Source organism: Cryptomeria japonica, chromosome 5 (genome assembly GCF_030272615.1).
Source record: "Cryptomeria japonica chromosome 5, Sugi_1.0, whole genome shotgun sequence".
Classification (NCBI taxonomy): domain Eukaryota; kingdom Viridiplantae; phylum Streptophyta; class Pinopsida; order Cupressales; family Cupressaceae; genus Cryptomeria; species Cryptomeria japonica.
The window spans coordinates 667,727,759-667,747,299 of NC_081409.1; the positions used below are offsets into that span (position 1 = coordinate 667,727,759).

Genomic DNA, 19,541 nt, shown 5'->3' on the forward strand with positions numbered 1-19,541 from the left:
CTCCACAGGCCTAATAGAAGGGATAGGGGTTGAAAATCAACTGAAAATCAACCCTAGGTGAGTTGGGAATGAGTGTATGAAGATCCTAAGGTAGAGGGGGTTGGCTCATGGGGAAGGTGTGAGAAGTTGTTTGGTTGGAAAGTCTCAATTGAGGAGTGTTGGACACTCAAAAGTCTAGGGGTGATCACCTTAGTCATAGGACCTTGGGAAGGTCAGTAAAGGTGAGCCCTACAACCTTTGGAAGGTTGGATTAGTGGGAACCATTGGAAGGTTCATGAGACAACCTAGAGAGACAATAAGAATAGGCAAACCCTGAAGGAGTGAGCAACCTCTCTACATCACCTGGGGATAATTTACTTGAAGAGACTATATCCTACCAATTATAATGATAAATGTACTTTTAAACAATCTCAGTAATAGTATAATGTTTCTTAGCCATAGGGTTGATGTGCTTGAGTGTTTTGAGTTTTCCTAATAACAATTTAGGTTCTTATACAATTCCATTAGGTTTCAAGATTCTATGAAGCACTCAAAAAAATTAGGAAAATAAGCAAAGTACAAATGACTATTTTTTTGGAGAGCTTGCATTGACCTAAATTTTCAGCATTTGGATTCTAGCCTACAAAAATAAAATCATGACACTTATCCACCAATTTTATTTTTTTTGGTCAATAAAGACTTATCTATCAAATTTAACTACAAATTCAAAAAAAAATCTATACAATTGGTTTCTACAAGCACATGAACTTATTGAAAACACTTAAATAATTCTTTCCAATTCATCAAATAAGGGCTTTTCATTCTCCCTAATCACATATTACCTTTAAATTATACTTTTTCTATGTATTTATTTGTAAAAAATAAGTTTTTATGAGATGTGAGAAGAAAAATATTTGAATTTTTTAAGTGTATTTATTAATAAAAATAGACTTTGAGTAAAACAATTATGGATTGTATATGGAGAAAACTAATATTATAGTTGTTATATGTATGTATTAAACAACTTAGACATTACAGAAAATAGTAGATTTTCAAACAAATTTGAATTATGTATTTATAAAGAGATAATTGTTTATTACATAAAACTATAAATAGTAATCAATTACATTTTGTTTGGATAATTTTGAATAGATAGTAAAAAAAAATGGGCTGGCTTTGATCAAATTATTTGTCACAATAAAAGTCATTAACAAAAGTAAAATTTAGGAAAAATAGAAAATATTGGAACAAAATTTCAATTATTTACTAATAAGTGAATAATTTATTATTGCACAGTACTATAAACAGTGTTGCATTACATTTCATCTAGGCAACCTTGGATATGAATCTCAGATTTTCCTTGATGTAAGTGTTCATCATAAAACAACTCTTTGACGAATTTACTAAATACAACAATTTTATGAAAAGTAGCATCATACTTTTTGACAATTTCTTCAAAGGTTGTGATGTTTGCACCTTGTATCCCATAAGCATGAGAGTTTATTAGTTTTAGTTGTTGAACCTATTTATCGCACTAATTCATTATTGATCTCCCCACTTTTTCTATTTTAGTATCGTTTAAGTCATTCGACTCAAATGAATCGGCAGAAAGAAGTGGGCTTGTGATGGAGTTTTGAGACTTAACATCATTCAAGTTGTTTGACTTAACATAAACATTTTGAAATTGTTGCCTTGATATGGACTTTTTTGTGGTGTTGTCAATCTCTATTATTTCTATTTCATTCTCATGATTTTCCATCCTTTAGAATGAAATATAGATAAATTATTTGTCCTATATCCTATGACAAATCAATATAATGGAAAGTGATTTAAAAAAATTGTTAGAGTGAGCAAGCATAAAATGAGGTCTTGAAAAACTCACTGATATGGTGTGATTGGCTAGTGCCCCTTTGTTGTGATGGTTGGCTCCTTTGCTACAATGTGTAATTCTACAATTTGCTTGAAAGTAAATTTGTTTCCTGCAAAATTTTGATGTAATGTATGAATGCAAAAATGAATATTATATTGAGAATTGTAGATGTGATTGAAAAAAAATGTAAGATATACATAGAAACTAACCTTTGTCTACTACTCTATTTCAATGGTTGACTCCTATATTCCAATGTGTAATTCTACAATTTGATGAAAGTGAATTGGCTTTTTGTAGAATATTGAATGTAATGTATGAATGTAATGAATGAATGTTATATACAGAATTGAAGATGAGATTATAATTAGAAAGTTGCAACTTTAAAATTTATTTATTTATTTTAATAAAAAAAAATTGCAAATTTATATACAAAGTCGCAACTATTATTTTCAAAGATGAAAACTATTGGTGTAATTATTTATTCTTATAGGATATAATTACCTTTACTTAAATTGACTTAGGATAATGCATCTCCTCGTAGTTTGGATATGAGACACTTAGGGAAATGTGCACATAGGGATGATCCTTGTAGGAGAAATTCCACCTTTTGTGGTCTTATCTTGTTGTAACATTCCACCTTTGATGGGTGATCCACCTCTTGTGGAATATTTTACTATTTCTCCTACCTACCCTTGTTTCTCATTGAACCACATGTCATGATTGTGTGCTCACATATCCATTTGGCCTTGCCTATATAAGCATGCTCATTTTCTTTGTATTGGTTAATCTAGTTGATCATATTTGCATATTGATGAGAATACAATTTGTTCTTGTCAAATTATTGTCTCTCTTACTTTTTATTTTTATTGTGTCACTGATCTTGGAAAATTATCACATGGTAATCAGAGCCATTGGGGCTTCATTGATTAGTCTTTGGGAGACACTTTTGGAGGGCTTTATTTTTGGATTAGAGGAGTTGTGTGTTTTGGAGGCATCATACAATGATTTCAACCTCACAGTTGAGTCCAAGAGGCCATTTCCATAAAAATCGAGTTAAACTCGCCTATATTTGGCGAAAGTGCATTTTGGGGCATCGGAGGAATTTTTTAACCAATTCAGCTAAGTATGGTACGAATTTTCAAAAAATAAAATAAAATTATTCTTCAAATTCTATTTTAATTATTAATTATGCAAAAAAAATTTAATTAAATTGTAAAAGTTTCATTAAACAAAAAAAATATCAAAAAATTATTATGTTTTGGGGGTTCTTGTGACCACCCCCCTGTTTATACTCGGTATGCCTCTGCAGTTTTTTGGGAGCCATGCCACCCATACTCCTCCTGGAATCTGCAAACTCGGCGGCTCCCATCGATCTCCGGCCAACATCCTCCACAACACTCAATCCGACGACAATCTCTCTGACCACCTTGACCAGCAGCTATGCCTACTCCAGTAGCCTTCCTTGTCGATATTGAAAATCGTCGTCGTTGCTCCCATCTGAGTCATGTGACCAAATCTGTGCTAAGGCTGCCACGTGGTCTCTATTTTTTTACTGTGCGACTACCATGTGGCAATTTTTAATTCGACAAAATTCCGACGAGTCAACAACATAGTCAACCGCCCATTAAGCAACACACGTCGGCAACACCGTACAGTCTAGTGATCTTGCCATGTCAATCAACTGTACGCCCAATCAGCATTCCACGTCACCAGTACGGATGCCCAGTCAGCCTGCCACATCACCAGTATGGACGCCCAATCAGCCTGCCACATCAATACGTTTGTATGATCAGTAAGGGGGGTGCGATGGTCTTGTGACAACCTTACAGTCGTCAAATTTAACACAGTGTTTTGCTGACATTAGCACTGCATCAACACTTTTTGAAAAAATTAGATCCCCTCTCCATTTGAGTTTTTGAATTTGCAATCCAACTTTGAAAGCTCATAAATTGGTCATTTTGAGGCCTTTTTTAGTGCAATTTTTTTATTTGGGCTAATTTTTCGTGCTCTCTGCATTGGTGTGGTTATTTTTTGATTTTGGTGGCTAGATTTTTTAGAATTTCTAGTTTCTCACAACTATACATGTCCAATCCTCAATTTTGCAACTTCAAAGGCTTCGTTCAGGCTCATATGACCTCCTTTCCAGGTGTCGTTTTTTTTTTAAGTGCATAATTTTTCGTCTACTTTCACGTGGTGCTGTCAGTTATTCACCATTTTAGGTAGAAATTGTACTTTCAGAAATAGGTCTTTTTTGGCCTACTTGGTACTTGTAACTTGCTTGGATCTTAGTTTAGATCTCTTGCATTATCAGTTAGAGTCTCTTTTGGCCTATTTAAGGCTGTTGTAAAGTTGAAATCAAAAGTCCACTTTGTCATTTTTTGCAAGTGGCCCATTGTACACACATTAAGTATAAAGTGCCAAATCATCATTTTTTATTTTTTATTTTTAGGTGGGGGGGGGGGGTGTTCTTTGATTGAGTGAATTTGGGGGGTTGTCTTGTGTGATTGTGTCTCTTTCCTTGTGCTCTTTCATTTTTGTTGCTATGGGTCCTCATAAATTTCCACCTTTAACTCCACATAATTATGCATCATGGAAAATTAAAGCATGGAGTAAATTAATGGAAAAAGGACTCACGCATAACATAGATGGAACAATAACAACACCATCGAATCCTAAGGTTGATCCTAATGCTCAATTAGAATGGCTCACTAAAAATTGTATGGCTCTTGGAACTTTGAGAAAGTATGTATCAGATGACCTCATTTTTCACATTGAGAAGTGTACCACAATCCAAGAGGCTTAGGATATCTTTCATAAATTGTATGGTCAAGTTGATGAAATCAGAGGTTACAAGATTGACAATGACCTCATCAACTTGCATCCCAATAATTTTGATACAATCCAAGATTATGTCACTAAGGCAAATGAGCTAAGAGGAAAGCTTAAGGATTGTGGCATTGGCAAGAAGGATGCTCAAATGATATTCAACTTGTTGGACAAGCTTCCATCTGAATATGAAGCATTTGTTTCTAGCTTCCAAACCCATCGCTTGACAGTGGGAAATTCCTACACTATGCCTACATTAGATGGTTTCACAGAAATGTTGATGTTGGAACAATCTAAGTTGTTGAACATGGGGATTCTCAAGTCTTCATAGTCCAAGGCTTTGGTGGCTAATCAAGGGAATCAAGGCAAAGGTTCCAATAAGAAGCAGAAGCAATCTAAGTCAAAGCTACATCAGGAAAAAGGACAATCATCCTCTCCATCACAAGGCAGTTCTTCATCCTCTTCCAAGAAGGGGAATACATCTAAGAATGAGAAACTAGCTTGTGCTTATTGCAAGAAGTATGGTCATGATGAGCATCATTGCCACGCCAAGCAGGTTGATGAGTTGACAAATCTCCTTAAGAAGAACAACATCAATTTGTCATCTGCCTACAAGAAGGAATCATCTCCTTCCACTCCCTTGTAGTCCAAGTGAAAAAGGCAAGCATTTGTGGTTAAAGCAAGTTCTTCACAGCAGTGGATACTTGACTCGGGTGTCTCTTATCACATGGGTTCTACAAAGGAGCAATTTTCTTCATTGTAGTCATCTAAGGTACCTCACATTTACATAGGTGATGATACACAAGTTGAGGTAGAAAGGAAAGGTCCAGTTGTCATGGATGAGGAAACATTTGAGAATGTTCTTTATGTTCCTAACTTGACCACCAACCTTCTCTCTATCTACCAAATCACTCACTATGGGAATGAGAAAAAGGTTGAGTTTACACTTGATTCAGTTGTGGTCAATGAAGTTGATAATGATGCCTTGGTAGCAGTGGGACAAGTCAATCACAATTCATGACTTTATTCATTCTCCCACTTTGTGCCAAGATCTCCTTCTATGGCCTTGCTTGCTCATTCAAATTCAGAAAGTAAGTTATGGCATGAGTGGTTCGGTCACCTCAACTACTACAATCTTTAGCAGCTTAGCACTAAAGACATGATCATAGGTCTACCTCAAATCAGTTTCTCTGAGGGTGTATGTTCAGGGTGTTCCATGGGCAAGCATCTCGAAGAGAAGTTTGATAAGGGGAAATCTTGGAGAGCTTTGGAAGTTCTTCAAATTGTTCAAAGTGATGTAGTAGGTCCATTTCCATCACATTCATTTGGGAAAGCCCGCTATGTCCTCAACTTGATTGATGACTACTCCCGCTTCACTTGGGTCTACTTTCTTGTTCACAAGAGTGAAGTGTTTGATAGATTTCTAGCCTTCAAGGCTCATGTGGAGAAGCAATCGAGGAAAGTGGTCAAGATCCTTCGCACAGATAATGCAAGGGAATATGTGAATAATAGACTTGAGGAGTTTTGTACACTTGAGGGGATTAATCTTCAGGATTCAGTTGCCTATACTCCATAGTAGAATGAAGTCGCAGAAAGGAAGAATAGAACTCTCAAGGAAATGGCTAGTTGTGTGATACATGCACCTTCTCTTGATCCCGCCTTTTGGGAAGAGGCTATCAGTTGTGCCGCACACATCCAAAATTGGGATCCTCACAAAGCTTTGAAGGGTATCACTCCTTTTGAGGCTTGGGTTGGTAGGAAACTGGTTGTGAGACATTTCAGGGTCTTTAGGTGTCCAGCATGGGCTCGCATTCTTTCGCACAAATGCAAGGCATTGGAACCTCAGAGTAGGCCTTGCATATTTGTTGGATATCTCGAGGGTGTTAAGATATATCGATTGATGGATCTAGAGACACATGAGGTGTTTATTGATAGAAGCGTTCACTTTGAGGAAAGCTCTCCTAGCTTGGCCTCACTTCCTCCTCTACCTTCCTCCATTGTGGATAGTGATGAGAGTGATTCAGATGATGAGACTCCTTCAACTCCGACTCGCAAGGTTACACCTCCACAGCTTCCACTTGTTGTTGAGGAGCCTCGTCCTCAACCTCCACCTCCACCTCGTTGGGCTCAGCAGACACTTGAGTCAGCAGGTTCTCTTGTTGGGGATCCTTCAAACACACGGAGGACTCGATCACAACATCGAGAGCTTCCACAAGCATACATTGCTATTGCTTTCGATCCACTGACATTTTAGGAAGCGTCAGGGGTTCTTGAGTGGAACCAAGCTATGGAGGAAGAGTATAGTTCCTTGATGAGGAACAACGCTTGGGAGTTAGTCCCTCTCCCTAAGGGGAGAAAGATGGTTCGATGTAAGTGGATCTATCAGACCAAGTTTGCAGCGGATGGTAGTGTGGATAAGTATAAGGCTTGACTTGTTGCGAAAGGTTTCTCACAGGTTCCGGGTGTTGACTATACTGAGACCTTTGCGCCCATAGCCAAGATGAACTCCATTCGCTTGACACTTGCTATTGTCGCAGCTCATGGTTGGGTTGTACATCAGATGGATGTGAAGAGTGCTTTTCTTCATGGGGATCTTGATGAGGAGATTTATATGGAGCAGCCACAGGGTTTCATTCAAGATTCTTCATTGGTTTTCCGCTTGAAGAAATCTATCTATGGCCTTAAGCAGACCCCTAGGGCTTGGTATGCCAAGATGGATTCCTTTCTTCTCTCAGCAAGGTTCACCAGGTGTCATTATGATCAGAATGTCAGGATGACTCCCACTTGATAGTTGTGCTCTATGTTGATGACTTGATCATTACAGGGAGCACCTCATCCATCATTAGTAGTGTCAAATTTGCTTTGCATGATAGATTTGCTATAACTGACTTGGGTCCTTTGCACTACTTTCTCTGGATAGAGATTTCACAGTCACCTTCTGGGATTACACTTTCACAGCCCAAGTATGTTCTTGATCTACTTGTGCACTTCCACATGGCTGATTGTAAGCCTGTGCCTACTCCCTTTCTTTCAGAAGTCAAGCTTGAGGCTAAGTGCTCCACTCCACTTGTTGTTGCATTATATCGTCATCTTGTGGGTAGTCTCATCTACTTGACTCACACACGCCCTGACATTTCATTCATTTGTTGGCATGGTTTCACGCTTTATGCAGGAACCACATTAGCTTCATTGGAAAGCAGCCAAATGCATCTTGCACTACATCCAGGGTACACATCATTATGGGATTCACTATGCAACAGACACATGACTTCGCTTGGTTGGTTACATAGACTCCAATTGGGCTGGCGATATTGATGATTGTAAGTCTACTTCAGGTTACAACTTCCATCTTGGTTTGGGCCCCATTTGTTGGCAGAGCAAGAAGCAGCATGCTATTGCTCTCTCTTCGACTAAGGTTGAGTATTGGGGGACTGTTAACGCAATGACTGAGGCTATTTGGCTTCAGCATTTTCTCACAGAGTTTGGGTTCCCCACTCCACGACCGACAATTCTACATTGCGACAATCAAAGTGTTATTGTGATCTTAAAGAACCCATTCCAACATCAGCGAACCAAACACGTCAAGATACATATGCACTACATTAGGGAGTTGATTTGGGAGCAGGTCATTGATTTGCAGTATTGTCCTACAATGGAGCAGGTTGCAGACATCTTCACCAAACCCTTCACTGAGAGTAAGTATCATTAGTTGCGAGCTCTCTTAGGGGTGTGTGACATTTCATCAGGGGGGGTTAGTTGACTTCTCCTTTCTCTCTTATGGCTCTTATGGGGCAGAGGTGGGGGGGTTTCCTCTTTGAAGTTTTGTCATTCTTCTTTGAGAGTCTCTTTGTATATTTATCTCTCTTTTGGGAAGGAGTTTTTTCCCACTGGGTTTTCTCCCTTTCTCTGTTTGTGAGAGATTGCATTGCATAGATTTGCTTGCATTTGCATATTGTACATGGGTACCTATCATGGCCTAGTAGTCAAGACCCATCTTGCATTGTTGACTTGAGTCTTCATTCCCCTAAGTTGCACTTAAGGGGGGGTGTTGGTGTGATTATTTGTTCTTAGAGGATATAATTACACTTACTTAAGTTGACTTAGGATAATGCATTTCATCATTCTTTGGATATGAGACACTTAGGGAAGTGTGCACATAAGAATGATGTTTGTAGGAGAAATTCCACCTTCTGTGGTCTTATCTTGTTGTTATATTCCACCTTTGATGGGTGATCCACCTCTTGTGGAATAGTTTACTATTTCTCCTACCTACCCCTGCCTACCCTTGTTTCTCATTGAGCCACATGTCATGATTGTGTGCTCAATATCCATTTGGCCTAGCCTATATAAGCAGGCTCATTGTCTATCTTATTTGTGTTTTTCATTGTGCCCTTGATCTTGGCAAATTCTCACAAAAACATTCGTAAATTGAAAATAAAAGGATGGAAAGCTAGAACTCTTATTTTTAAAAATAGAAACATTTGAAAATTGAAAATAAAACATTACAACTATTAAATTCATTTATTTTTTTTTTATAGTAAGTTGCAACTTTTAAATTTATTCATTTATTTTAATTATAAAACAAATGAAAAGATATTAAAAGTTGCAAATATTAAAAGTACATATTTATTTGTTTTTTTAATTTTAAAACTTATAACTATTTACTTTAGGATTGTTTTAAAAATTGCAAATATTAAAAGTAGTTAATGTATTTTTTATCTTAAAACTTATAACTATTTGTTCGAGGATTATTCTATAAGTTCAACTATTTCAGTCGCTCTTTATTTTAATTTTTTTAAATAGAAAAATGTAGAGAGTTGTAGATTTAAAAAAAAAAAAACAAGACAAATGTTGGTTTATTTTATTATAACGAGATCTTGTTTTATAGAAATAAAATTTCATTTTATTTTATTCTATAAAATAGTTAAAAAATGGTAATTAAATTATTTTCATTCTATAATGAGATCTTGTTTTATAGAAATGTTGGTTATTTACATATTATAATGAGATTTTTTTTCGTCAATTTAAAAAACATAGTTTTTGTTGACAAACATTCTTCAATCCATTATGTGAGTATAAAGTTGCAATTATTAAAAGTAGTTAATATACTTTTTATTTTAAAACTTGCAATTATTTACTGTAGGATTAGCTTAAAAGTTGCAACTATTTCAATCACTCTCTATTTTGTTCATTTATTTATTTTAATTTTTTAAATAAAACGATTAGAAAGTGGTAGATTTTTTTTAGAAATAAAAAGCAAGACAAATGTTGATTTATTTTATTATAATGAGGTCTTGTTTTGTAGAAATGTTGGTTTTTTTCATATTATAATGAGAATTTTTTTATAAAAATAAAAAGCAGATGAGGTAGCTAATTTGGTTTTTTCTAAGATTGTAACCTTATAGACAAAGTTCTCTAAAAAAGAATGTGGCCAAAAAGCTCAAGTCTGAGTACTTTAGGCCCTATAGAATCATTAAGAGGATTGGTGAGGTTGCCTATGAGTTGGAGCTTCCACAAGACAGTGAAATTCATAATGTTTTTCGTACCTCATGCTTGAAAAAAGTTCTTGAACAAGAAGTTGTACCTAGAGTAGATCTACCACCTTTGGTTAATGAAAGGCAATCGATTTTGATTTGTTAAAATGTCTTGGATATGAGGAAAAAAGTTTAAAAAATAGGTGCATTACAAAATATTTGATAAACTTCGAGAAATTGTCACTTGAGGATGTTGAGGATGCCACTTGGGAGAGGCTTGAAATACTTGAGCATCCTAACTTACATTACTTAAGGACAAGCAATCTTATGACGGGAGGAATTGTCATGTCCATTTCCAAAATAAGTAAATTTGAGATTGTTTATTAATCCAACTCATTTCTTGAGAGTGAATAGGAAATATCATAGGGAAATAACTTATTTAATATTTAATTTTATCTTAATAATTCACATTCTATGGGATAGTTAAACATTAAATTTTAAATTGCCAACAATGGGGGCATTGGAAATTTCCAAAAGCATCTCGCATCTGTTTAAGGAGGATATTTGGTAACAGTCAACTCAACATGTTTGGCGGACAAATCCGCTGTAGTTTGAGTTGGAGAATTTAAATTTATTTTCCATCTCAAAAGAGAATGTGAGATTTTAGGTAAATATATATTTTGCAATTCATTTCTCTTATGCCATTTTATCTTCCTAGGCACATTGTGTTCAAACTTCTTTTGTGGACGAAAACCCTAAGGAATTTTGTTTCATGATCCAGCATTATGTGCATTGCACTCCATACAACTAAACTATCTCCTTGATTAATAAATCATTTATTTGATTTCTGATAAGGAATGAAGTGCATCATTTTAGAAAATCTATCCACCACTATAAAGATTCGAGTTGTAGCCCTTTCAGTGTATGACAATCCAAGGACAAAATCCATGGATAGTTCCTCCCACGATCTCTTTGGTATGCACAATGTTTTACACAACCCAATGCCATGTGTTGTTCCCTTCATTGTTTCGCAAATCTTTCACCTTTCTAGGAATCTTTGCACATCTTTATGCAAACTTGGCAAGTGATACCTCTCCTCCAAAACCCTTTGGTTCAGGCATTCTTATATTGGGATTGCATTGGAGCTTCAAATATGTACCGGTCTTTCTAAATTGTTAAATTGTGTTTGTTCATTTGCGAGCAGCGGGTAAAGTTTTTGGTTGTTTTGAGTGTAGTGTTGGAGCTTGCTGTTGTTGTTTGGTTTGTGGTAGTAGATGTCTATTTGTTGTACCTTGCTGCAACAGATCATTTTCAAGTGCTGAATATATCTATTTTGTTGTGGAAAAGACTGGAGATTTTGGGTATGTATTGCTGATAGTGTGTGTGTGTGTTAGTGACAGGGTGTGAGTCTTACATTTTGTTTCCAGACTTTCCTATCGTTGATGCTGCATATGTAATGAATGATATATCAGTCCATTTCACTGTAATAAATAAATAAATCAAATATAAGATTGTTAGAGATTCTAGATTAATTTGTGCAAATCTGGGTGATGACTAGTTGGCTTATGGAACTAATTTTTGGCATAGGTTATAGGTTGGTGAAAATTATTATGTATGTTCAAAACTGTTTAAAATCATTTAAAAAATTATTTGGGACATTACACACATGCATAGAGCTCTAAATTAGAGATAGGAGCATTTGTGAGGAGTATTTCATACAAGAGGAATACATGTTCAACATGCAAAAGTTGTGCATCCCACAAAGTTGCATAATAAAGAATCTCATCAAAGAGTTAATGGATGTGGACTTAATGACACTTTGGTGCAAACAAAAGGCAAGTCGTCTTGGAGGAGAGGTATCACTTGCCAAGTTTGCATAAAGATGTGCAAAGATTCCTAGAAAGGTGAAAGATTTGCCAAACAATGAAGGGAACAACACATGGTATTGGGTTGTGTAAAACATTGTGCACACCAAAGAGGTCGTGGGAGGAACTATCCATGGATTTTGTCCTTGGATTGTCATACACTGAAAGGGCTACAACTCGAATATTTGTAGTGGTGGATAGATTTTCTAAAATGATGCACTTCATTCCTTATCAGAGATCAAATAAATGATTTATTAATCAAGGAGATAGTCTGGTTGTATGGAGTGCAGTGCAACATAATGCTGGATCATGAAACAAAATTCCTTAGCCATTTCTAGCACACCTTGTGGAAGAAATTGGGCACCCAACTCAATTAGAGCTCTCCATATCATTTGTAGAGGAACAAATACAAGAAAGATGCCATTTCAAGTGGCGTATGGGACATCCCTATGAGGTGTCACATATTTGTTGAGAGTGGAAATCAAAGTAAGGCACATAAGGATAAAAGTTGAGGATTTTTCAAAGCACATGAAGGAGATTCATGTACAAGCCACAAAGTAGCTATAAGGGAGCAACATGGAGTGTAAGTTGCACACAAATGAGTTCAAACGGAGAAGGCTTAGTAGGATGGCAAGTTTGTTGTAGTACATATGAGAAAACAACAATTCTCATGAGGAACACTTAGCAAGTTTGGATCTCCTATTTCATGAACAACCATATCTTTCTCAAACTTCCCTCAAACAAGAGATTTCAAAATGTCTAACAATATGATTGTAATGAAACACAACTTAGATTAAGAGACTTACTTTTAGTCACTAAGATGTGATTAATCTACAAGACATTAACTTCATAACATTGGTAAACTAAACAACTCTAGTTGAAACTGCAGAAGAAACCAGTATAGAGAGGGAAAAAAAGTGTGTCTATAATTGTACGAGAAGGCTGAAGAAAAAGTCTGGAGAAGTTAACTGGAAGAGGTCCAGGATGGTGCAGAGCCTTTCTGTAAAGCTGCTACACAGTCCTGTTCGGATTTCTATGCCCGTGTCTAAAAGGCTGTGCTCCTATACTGTGTGCAAACAGTGGCGTCTGATGCCAAATGGTATTTGTGCATTCATGCACCTATCAGACCTATTCTTGCAAAATGCAGAGAAGGCAAAAAGAGGGTAAAAGTTGTACGGAAATGGAATGTTTGTGTTTAGGCACATTTAGGGACTTGCCACCGTCACGTTCCCATTTGCTGTGTTTTAGGATGTTGTAGTTAGATTTTGTGTGTGTGTGATCCTAGATGTGCAGGTGTTGCAGCAATGGTGGTCTGTATTGGAGCTTTAGTAATGGTTTTGCAGATATAATGAGTGTGTGATTGTACCAGGAGATGGATGGAGGATAAACAAGAGGAACCCTTTTCAAAAATACATGGTTTCAGTAAATGTGTTGGCTGTTAATTGATTATTAGAAAATGTAGCAGGATTAGGGATGGTGAAGGAGCTGACTGTAAGTGAAAAAAAAGTAAGTTCAGATTGTCCAGGGGCTCCAGCATGCTGCACTAGCGTCCATCATGGGATTGAGATACAGATAGGGATGAGATGGAAAGTCTGCAGCAAAAGGGGCCTTGCTTCCAGGACATGATATATTTTTGTGTATTTCAAGCTCTGGAACAGTCAAAAGGGGTCTGAGACAGGTATATTGGTGAAACTTGCCAAGACAGGTGCAAAGCGTGAATGTACACACTTTTCCACTCTACAATGGTGTGTATAATTTTGACTCCCTAGGATGGAGCCCTAGCATTTTGGCATGCTTCTACAGTGGAAGAATAAAAGATATTTCAATAGCATTTTGGCATGCTTCTGGAGGGGAAAAATAAGAGGCAATACCCTAGCATCGGAATGCTTGCATTTGTATAGATTCTAACAAATGCTATAAGTTACAGTACATATATTAAAAATCCAAACATAGATAAGAAAACAAAAAACTCATATGTTATTAAATTATGGCTGTTTTCTCTTCCACTTAGTAGTAGGCTTTTTGTCTTCATTTGTACAGTTTACAAAAATCTTTTCACAGTCAGGATAGGGTCGTACATATTTATTGTAAAATTGGATTCGAGTCAGTTTCATCATTTCTTTCAAGTTAACATCCACACCAAGACTACCTGTGGATCTGAGATAGGCAATTACTCTGTGACGAGGAAGTATCTGTTTCTGAAAATTAACACCCAAAAAATTGGGGACACTTAATAGGTTTCTGATAGGAAAACCCATATCGTTGGTCAAAAAGTTAACCTTCTCTTCTATAGAATGAAGATCATATAGAATAATGCGGGGTTCCTTCTCTAACAACTTCAAAACTTCCCTATGAGAAAGCCCATGTTTAGTCAGAAATTCAACCCGTGATTTGACTAGCCTACACCCTTTTATAAGACCCTGTTGAAAAATCCTGTCTTGTATAGCTTTTCTTCCTTTCAAATTCTTGAGCAATGCAACACACCTTGACAGCTCCCCACCCGATCTCATTGAAAATACAGAAGGATCATCCACAATGGTTTTTGCAAGGAGCTGATCTCTGATGCCCAAGCTCTGTAACTCAGTAACTATTGGTTTCAACTTGTCTTCAATGCTGTGGGCCAATAATGCAGGAAAATTGCCAAAGACTTGATCCATGTCCTCTCTGCCTAGACCAATACTCTTAAGATACTCGATCTTCAAAGAGAGGGATGTTGCTCTATAAGTTAAAAAATTCAGATACTTCCTCAGGATATGATATACCGTCTCCTTCCTCACTCCACAATCTGTTAAAACTTGAATCTTTGGTTCTAAATCAGTATATCTATTCAAGCAGAATAACAAAGGGCATTTCTCCAAGCAGCTGCCTATAGAAGAGGACCGGATTCTATTGTCAGAAAGAAACTTAATATTTTCTTTATAATTTTCTGGACCGATAGGCTCCAGTCCAAACCTTACACAATACTTCAATAGTTTCTCAATGATAGATGCTCTATTCGGATATTTATGAAGTGCAGAAAAAAGAGAATGCCACTGATTCAAGTATTCCGATTTCAAGATATACGGACAAGAATACAAAAGTGATGACAATGTCTCCCTATTAAAACCATAACTCTCAAGGGTTTTCAGGGTTTTCTCCAGTTCAGATTCACAGCAGTTTAACAAAAACTCATGTTGCTGAATCAAGCTATAAACATCAATCCTGGGAAAACCATACCATTCCAACTGTCTGGTGACTGCAACCAATCCTCTATCAGTACAAAGTTCAATCTGTTGTGGCTCTGTGGCCTCTTCTTCTTTGCCAATACTCTCCAGAAAAAGGCCAACCTCATTGAGTGCACTGTCCTTACTGAAAAGGTTTGCCACTGCTGCCCTGTAGTCATTTTTCAATGATCCCTCTTCATACCTAAGCCCATCCGATTCTGTGTTTTTGTTAATTGAATTGACTAGGGATTTCACCTTCATAACAAACTTTGGAGCATATTTTACTGCTCTAGAAACATCTGCTTTGCTTAAATTCCATTTCCTGCAGAGGTGATCTTCAAGTGCCGCTGCAATCAACAAGATAGCTTCATCATCATGTGGGCACTCTTTATCCTCAAGACCTGAGTGGATTTTGGATTCAATATTTCCCTTGATGCTCGTTACCCTGGCAGCTTGGGTATGGAAGAAAATTGAATCTGCAGTTGGGGATTTCTTGGGCGTGACAGATGAATCCTTCGGAGGGATAAGATTGCAGAATGTAATACACATAGAAGGTGATTCTAATTTTATAAATACAGATCTTGGTATTATGGTTAAACCATGGGAAGGGTAAAGACAACCACCAAGTTGAAGCAGTCTTCTTCTGCAATTTTCTTGAGCTACCACGCCCTTAACTATGCATTCAAACTTACTCCACAATCCAACAGCACTACCCCTGCCACGTACAATCTGTACAATAACAATTTATTGACTTCATTACTAATGCAAACTGAAAAATAAAGACGCTGGAAAGAAATAGTTAGCTTATCTTAATGTATAATCTAGGTTATTGAAATTGACAAAAAAAATATTGGTGAAATAATTTGCTTTGTGCTTCTAAATAAACAAATCTTTGGAGCCTTATTTTCAGAATTGATGTGAACGGTATATTCTAGTTAACTTTACGCCCAAATCAAAAATACAAAGAAGTTTATCTCCTCTATCAAAAATGGCAAACAGTAAAGCAAATTGAATGGAAAGCCAGCAGCAATTCAGATCCTAGAAAATGGAATTACTGCATCCACAGCCATGCGGATAGAATACATACATGGGATTATGTTGTCAAGTGTAAATAATAATCTAAGAATGTTGGTAGATGGAAGTGGTGAGCGTATCCCTTGGCATACAACAATATCGTCCTTGTCCTTCAAAAACGTCACAACAGTTGCAAATTTCGTTCTAATATAAAATCCTTTAGTCTAGAACTCAACTTCAAACCCAATCCCTAGCGTTATCGCCTAGTATTATGAGCGATACAATCAGAACGAAACGAAAATCATAGAATCTAGATCTAGACAGTTAAAGCTGAGTTTGCAATCTTTAGATAATCTGTAAGCAAGCAAGATCGTGAATCAAACAGGAAAATAAAGCATTTTCCCGAAAGCCTTACCATTACTTACACCCTATTAGCCATCAATTGCAATAGATATCATTCCTATAGCTTACAGGTCTAACCATTTTTAAAAACTGATAAATGTAAACCTATAACTAAAGAATGAGCTTATACAATTTATATGTGCTCAAATCCTACCAATCCAAATCCAAATTCTATCAACATTTAAACGAGTAAAAGAATGAATGGCATGCACGAAAAGAAAACCCTAAGGCACCATTTAATAGAACAATGATAACCCTCGAAAATTTAAAAAACAAAAATATGTTGTTTTAATTACAGCAAACTAAAGAGCCAGCAGAGAACCCACAACGGTCGATACATATTCGGTAAAACATGCAATCGTCGAGCCACCAAAAGTAATCTGTTCACGATCATTTCAATATGCGCTACAGTAAATTAACGCCAGGTAAACAGGGTATTGGACTACTGAATAAAGAGATACGTAGAATGAAAGTAGAGAAAGGCATACCATTGTTTGCAGTTGCAGTCGCTTGTTTCAGCCTGTTCCTTCCACCAAGTAAAGAAATCGAATGTACCCAAAACCAGAATCGCATCCTCTTACTGATAAGGGTAACAGCATTTCAACCCATCTTCGCTTTTTCTATTTGTCATAAAGCATTATCAGTGATTCCAGCTTCACTTTTCCTATTTATTGGAAGATTCTGTCACTCATTACAGTTTGGTTATTTGAAGACATTTATCCTTCTTTTGGTATTGTGAGTATGAACACTCATCTTTTGGACACAACTCTGTCGCAGAAACCTGCGATGTCACAACCTATGGAAGAAATCCATGATCCCCTTCTCAGATAAAAGTATTTCAGTACTGAACTTAAGGTCTTTCAGCTCCAGTTGCAAATTCTGTATTAGGTTCGTTCAAATGCCGAAAATTTTCAGTTTTTAGAACTTTCATAGGTTCTTTTATGATAAAATCTGACATGAAACAGTAAATAAAATATTAAATAGTGTTTCGATTTATCAACAAATGATATATGGAGTTTATGAGACTGAAAACCTAGCATTAGTGAAAATAGATTACGAGCTTTGCTTGGGGTTGCGCCTTTGTTGTTTCTTTGTATTGTGTGTCTTTTTCCTTGTCGTATTGTATTTATTGCAAGATTTCTTGTTTTTTAATGGTCTCAGTTAGTTTCGATCTAGAGGTTGATATTGGAGTTGGAGTTTTGGTGACAGGGGATCATGGCACCCCTAAACAAATGGTTTCGCAAGTTTGTTTCGAACCTATTTTACGAGGTAAGTTTTCTAGTATTCTTGATGTTTGTCTTGCATGTCCAAGACTTTGATAATGCATGCGAATGGCTTGAGAAATATAACTTGATAGGTTAATTTGTGGGTGGGATTCCACCCGAAAGCATGTTATGTGATTGGGTCAAAAAAGCCTGAGCCCCTCATGGGGTCCAACTTGATGGCGTCTAGAATCTTACCAAGGGTTTTTTTCTCTTTTGCTTTTCTAATCCCACCCATGTTGAAGCTCTCCTTCATCATGGGCTTTGGTTTGTTTGGTCTTCCTTGCTTGTTTTTCAACCATGGTCGCGAGACTTTATTGTCTTGGATGACAAAAAGCTCAAAGTCCTAGTTTGGCTCGAGTTTCCTAGTCTTCTCTTGCCTTGTTGGTCATTTATGCAAACCATTGCTCAATCCATTGGCAAAATGGTTTGCATGGAACCGAATCGTTATTTTAATGCCTAACCCCCAAAAAAGGGTTTGTATGGAAGTTGATTTGTCTTGAGACCTCAAAGAGATTGTTGAGATTCAAATAGGAGGTCAATGCTACTCACAAAGAGTGCTCTATATGAACCTTCCTAATACTTGCTATTAGTGCCAATCTTGTGCTCATAACATTAAAGATTGCCCTCAAACTTTACCTCGAGGACTAAAAGTCCTCCCAAAGAGTCTACCCCTTTGTGCTCCTCTAAGGCTACTAAGAATGTAGATGGGTGGACTATAGTGGTTTGGAAAGGGAAAAGTTCTTCGACCACTTCTCAAAAACAACCTAATTTTGCTTCTACACAACTACAATCATAGGAAACAACGCCAATTCAACCCACGACTCTGTTGCAAGTTCTAACTACTTCAAACCTTGAATCTTGGGGGAAAGTTTTAGTTGTCGAGGATGTTTTCCCCCTAACGTGGGTTCACACTCCTCAAGCCACTTCAGTTTTGTCATCTCAACCATCTTCATTGTGTTGCTCTCATGACCCTTCTAGGTGGGAGGTGGATGTCAATGAGACTCTAGAAAAAATGCAGGGTGGTCCTTGGGGATTCCCACCCTAGTTTTTGGCCAACTTTTGATTTCTTACAGAATAGCTTCTCCTCTCTTAAGGATGGAGATGAGATGCAAGATTTTCAATCATGAATCGTATCTCATGGAATGTCCATGGTATAACTGACCTCGCCAAGAAGTATTCAATGTGGGATACTTGACATAAATTCCCTGGTATTGATATCTTTTGTCTTTCAGAGACTAAAATTGCAACTTTCATGTTGGCTGATGTGTGTCATGTTATTTGGCTAGATGACCTGGTTTTTGCTTCAAATCACCAAAATAGCTAAGGAGGTGTCACTGCCCTCGTCTTGCCATGTTGGCACTCCTCTATTATGGACCATGGATCAGATCCCATTCACCAACTTGTGTGGGTCCTCATGTTAGTTGATAATCATTCTTTTGGGATCATTAATGTTTACGCTCCCAATGATATTGTTGAAAGATCTCATATGTGGCAGTGGATAGCTAATTCTCTACCACCGACCACTTGGGTTTTGTGCAAAGATTTTAATATGGTGGAGGTGGCCTTTGATGAGGAAGGGTTACTACCTTTTTGTTGCATAGTTGGCGAAAGACAGGCATGGTTTAATATGTGCAATTAAGTCG

The 19,541-nt window shown here is 36.9% G+C and overlaps 1 protein-coding gene across 1 annotated transcript; it reads right to left on the reverse strand.

The window, feature by feature from the left end:
- Positions 1–13,968: 13,968 nt before the first annotated feature.
- Positions 13,969–17,600, reverse strand: LOC131075006 (transcription termination factor MTERF15, mitochondrial). The gene is made up of 2 exons (XM_058011776.2): positions 17,122–17,600; positions 13,969–15,946 (listed from the first exon to the last, which is right to left on the reverse strand). The coding sequence occupies exons 1-2, from the start codon at positions 17,122–17,124 to the stop codon at positions 14,000–14,002; spliced, it is 1,950 nt and encodes a 649-aa protein (XP_057867759.2). The 5' UTR covers positions 17,125–17,600; the 3' UTR covers positions 13,969–13,999.
- Between the last annotated feature and the right edge of the window lie 1,941 nt (positions 17,601–19,541).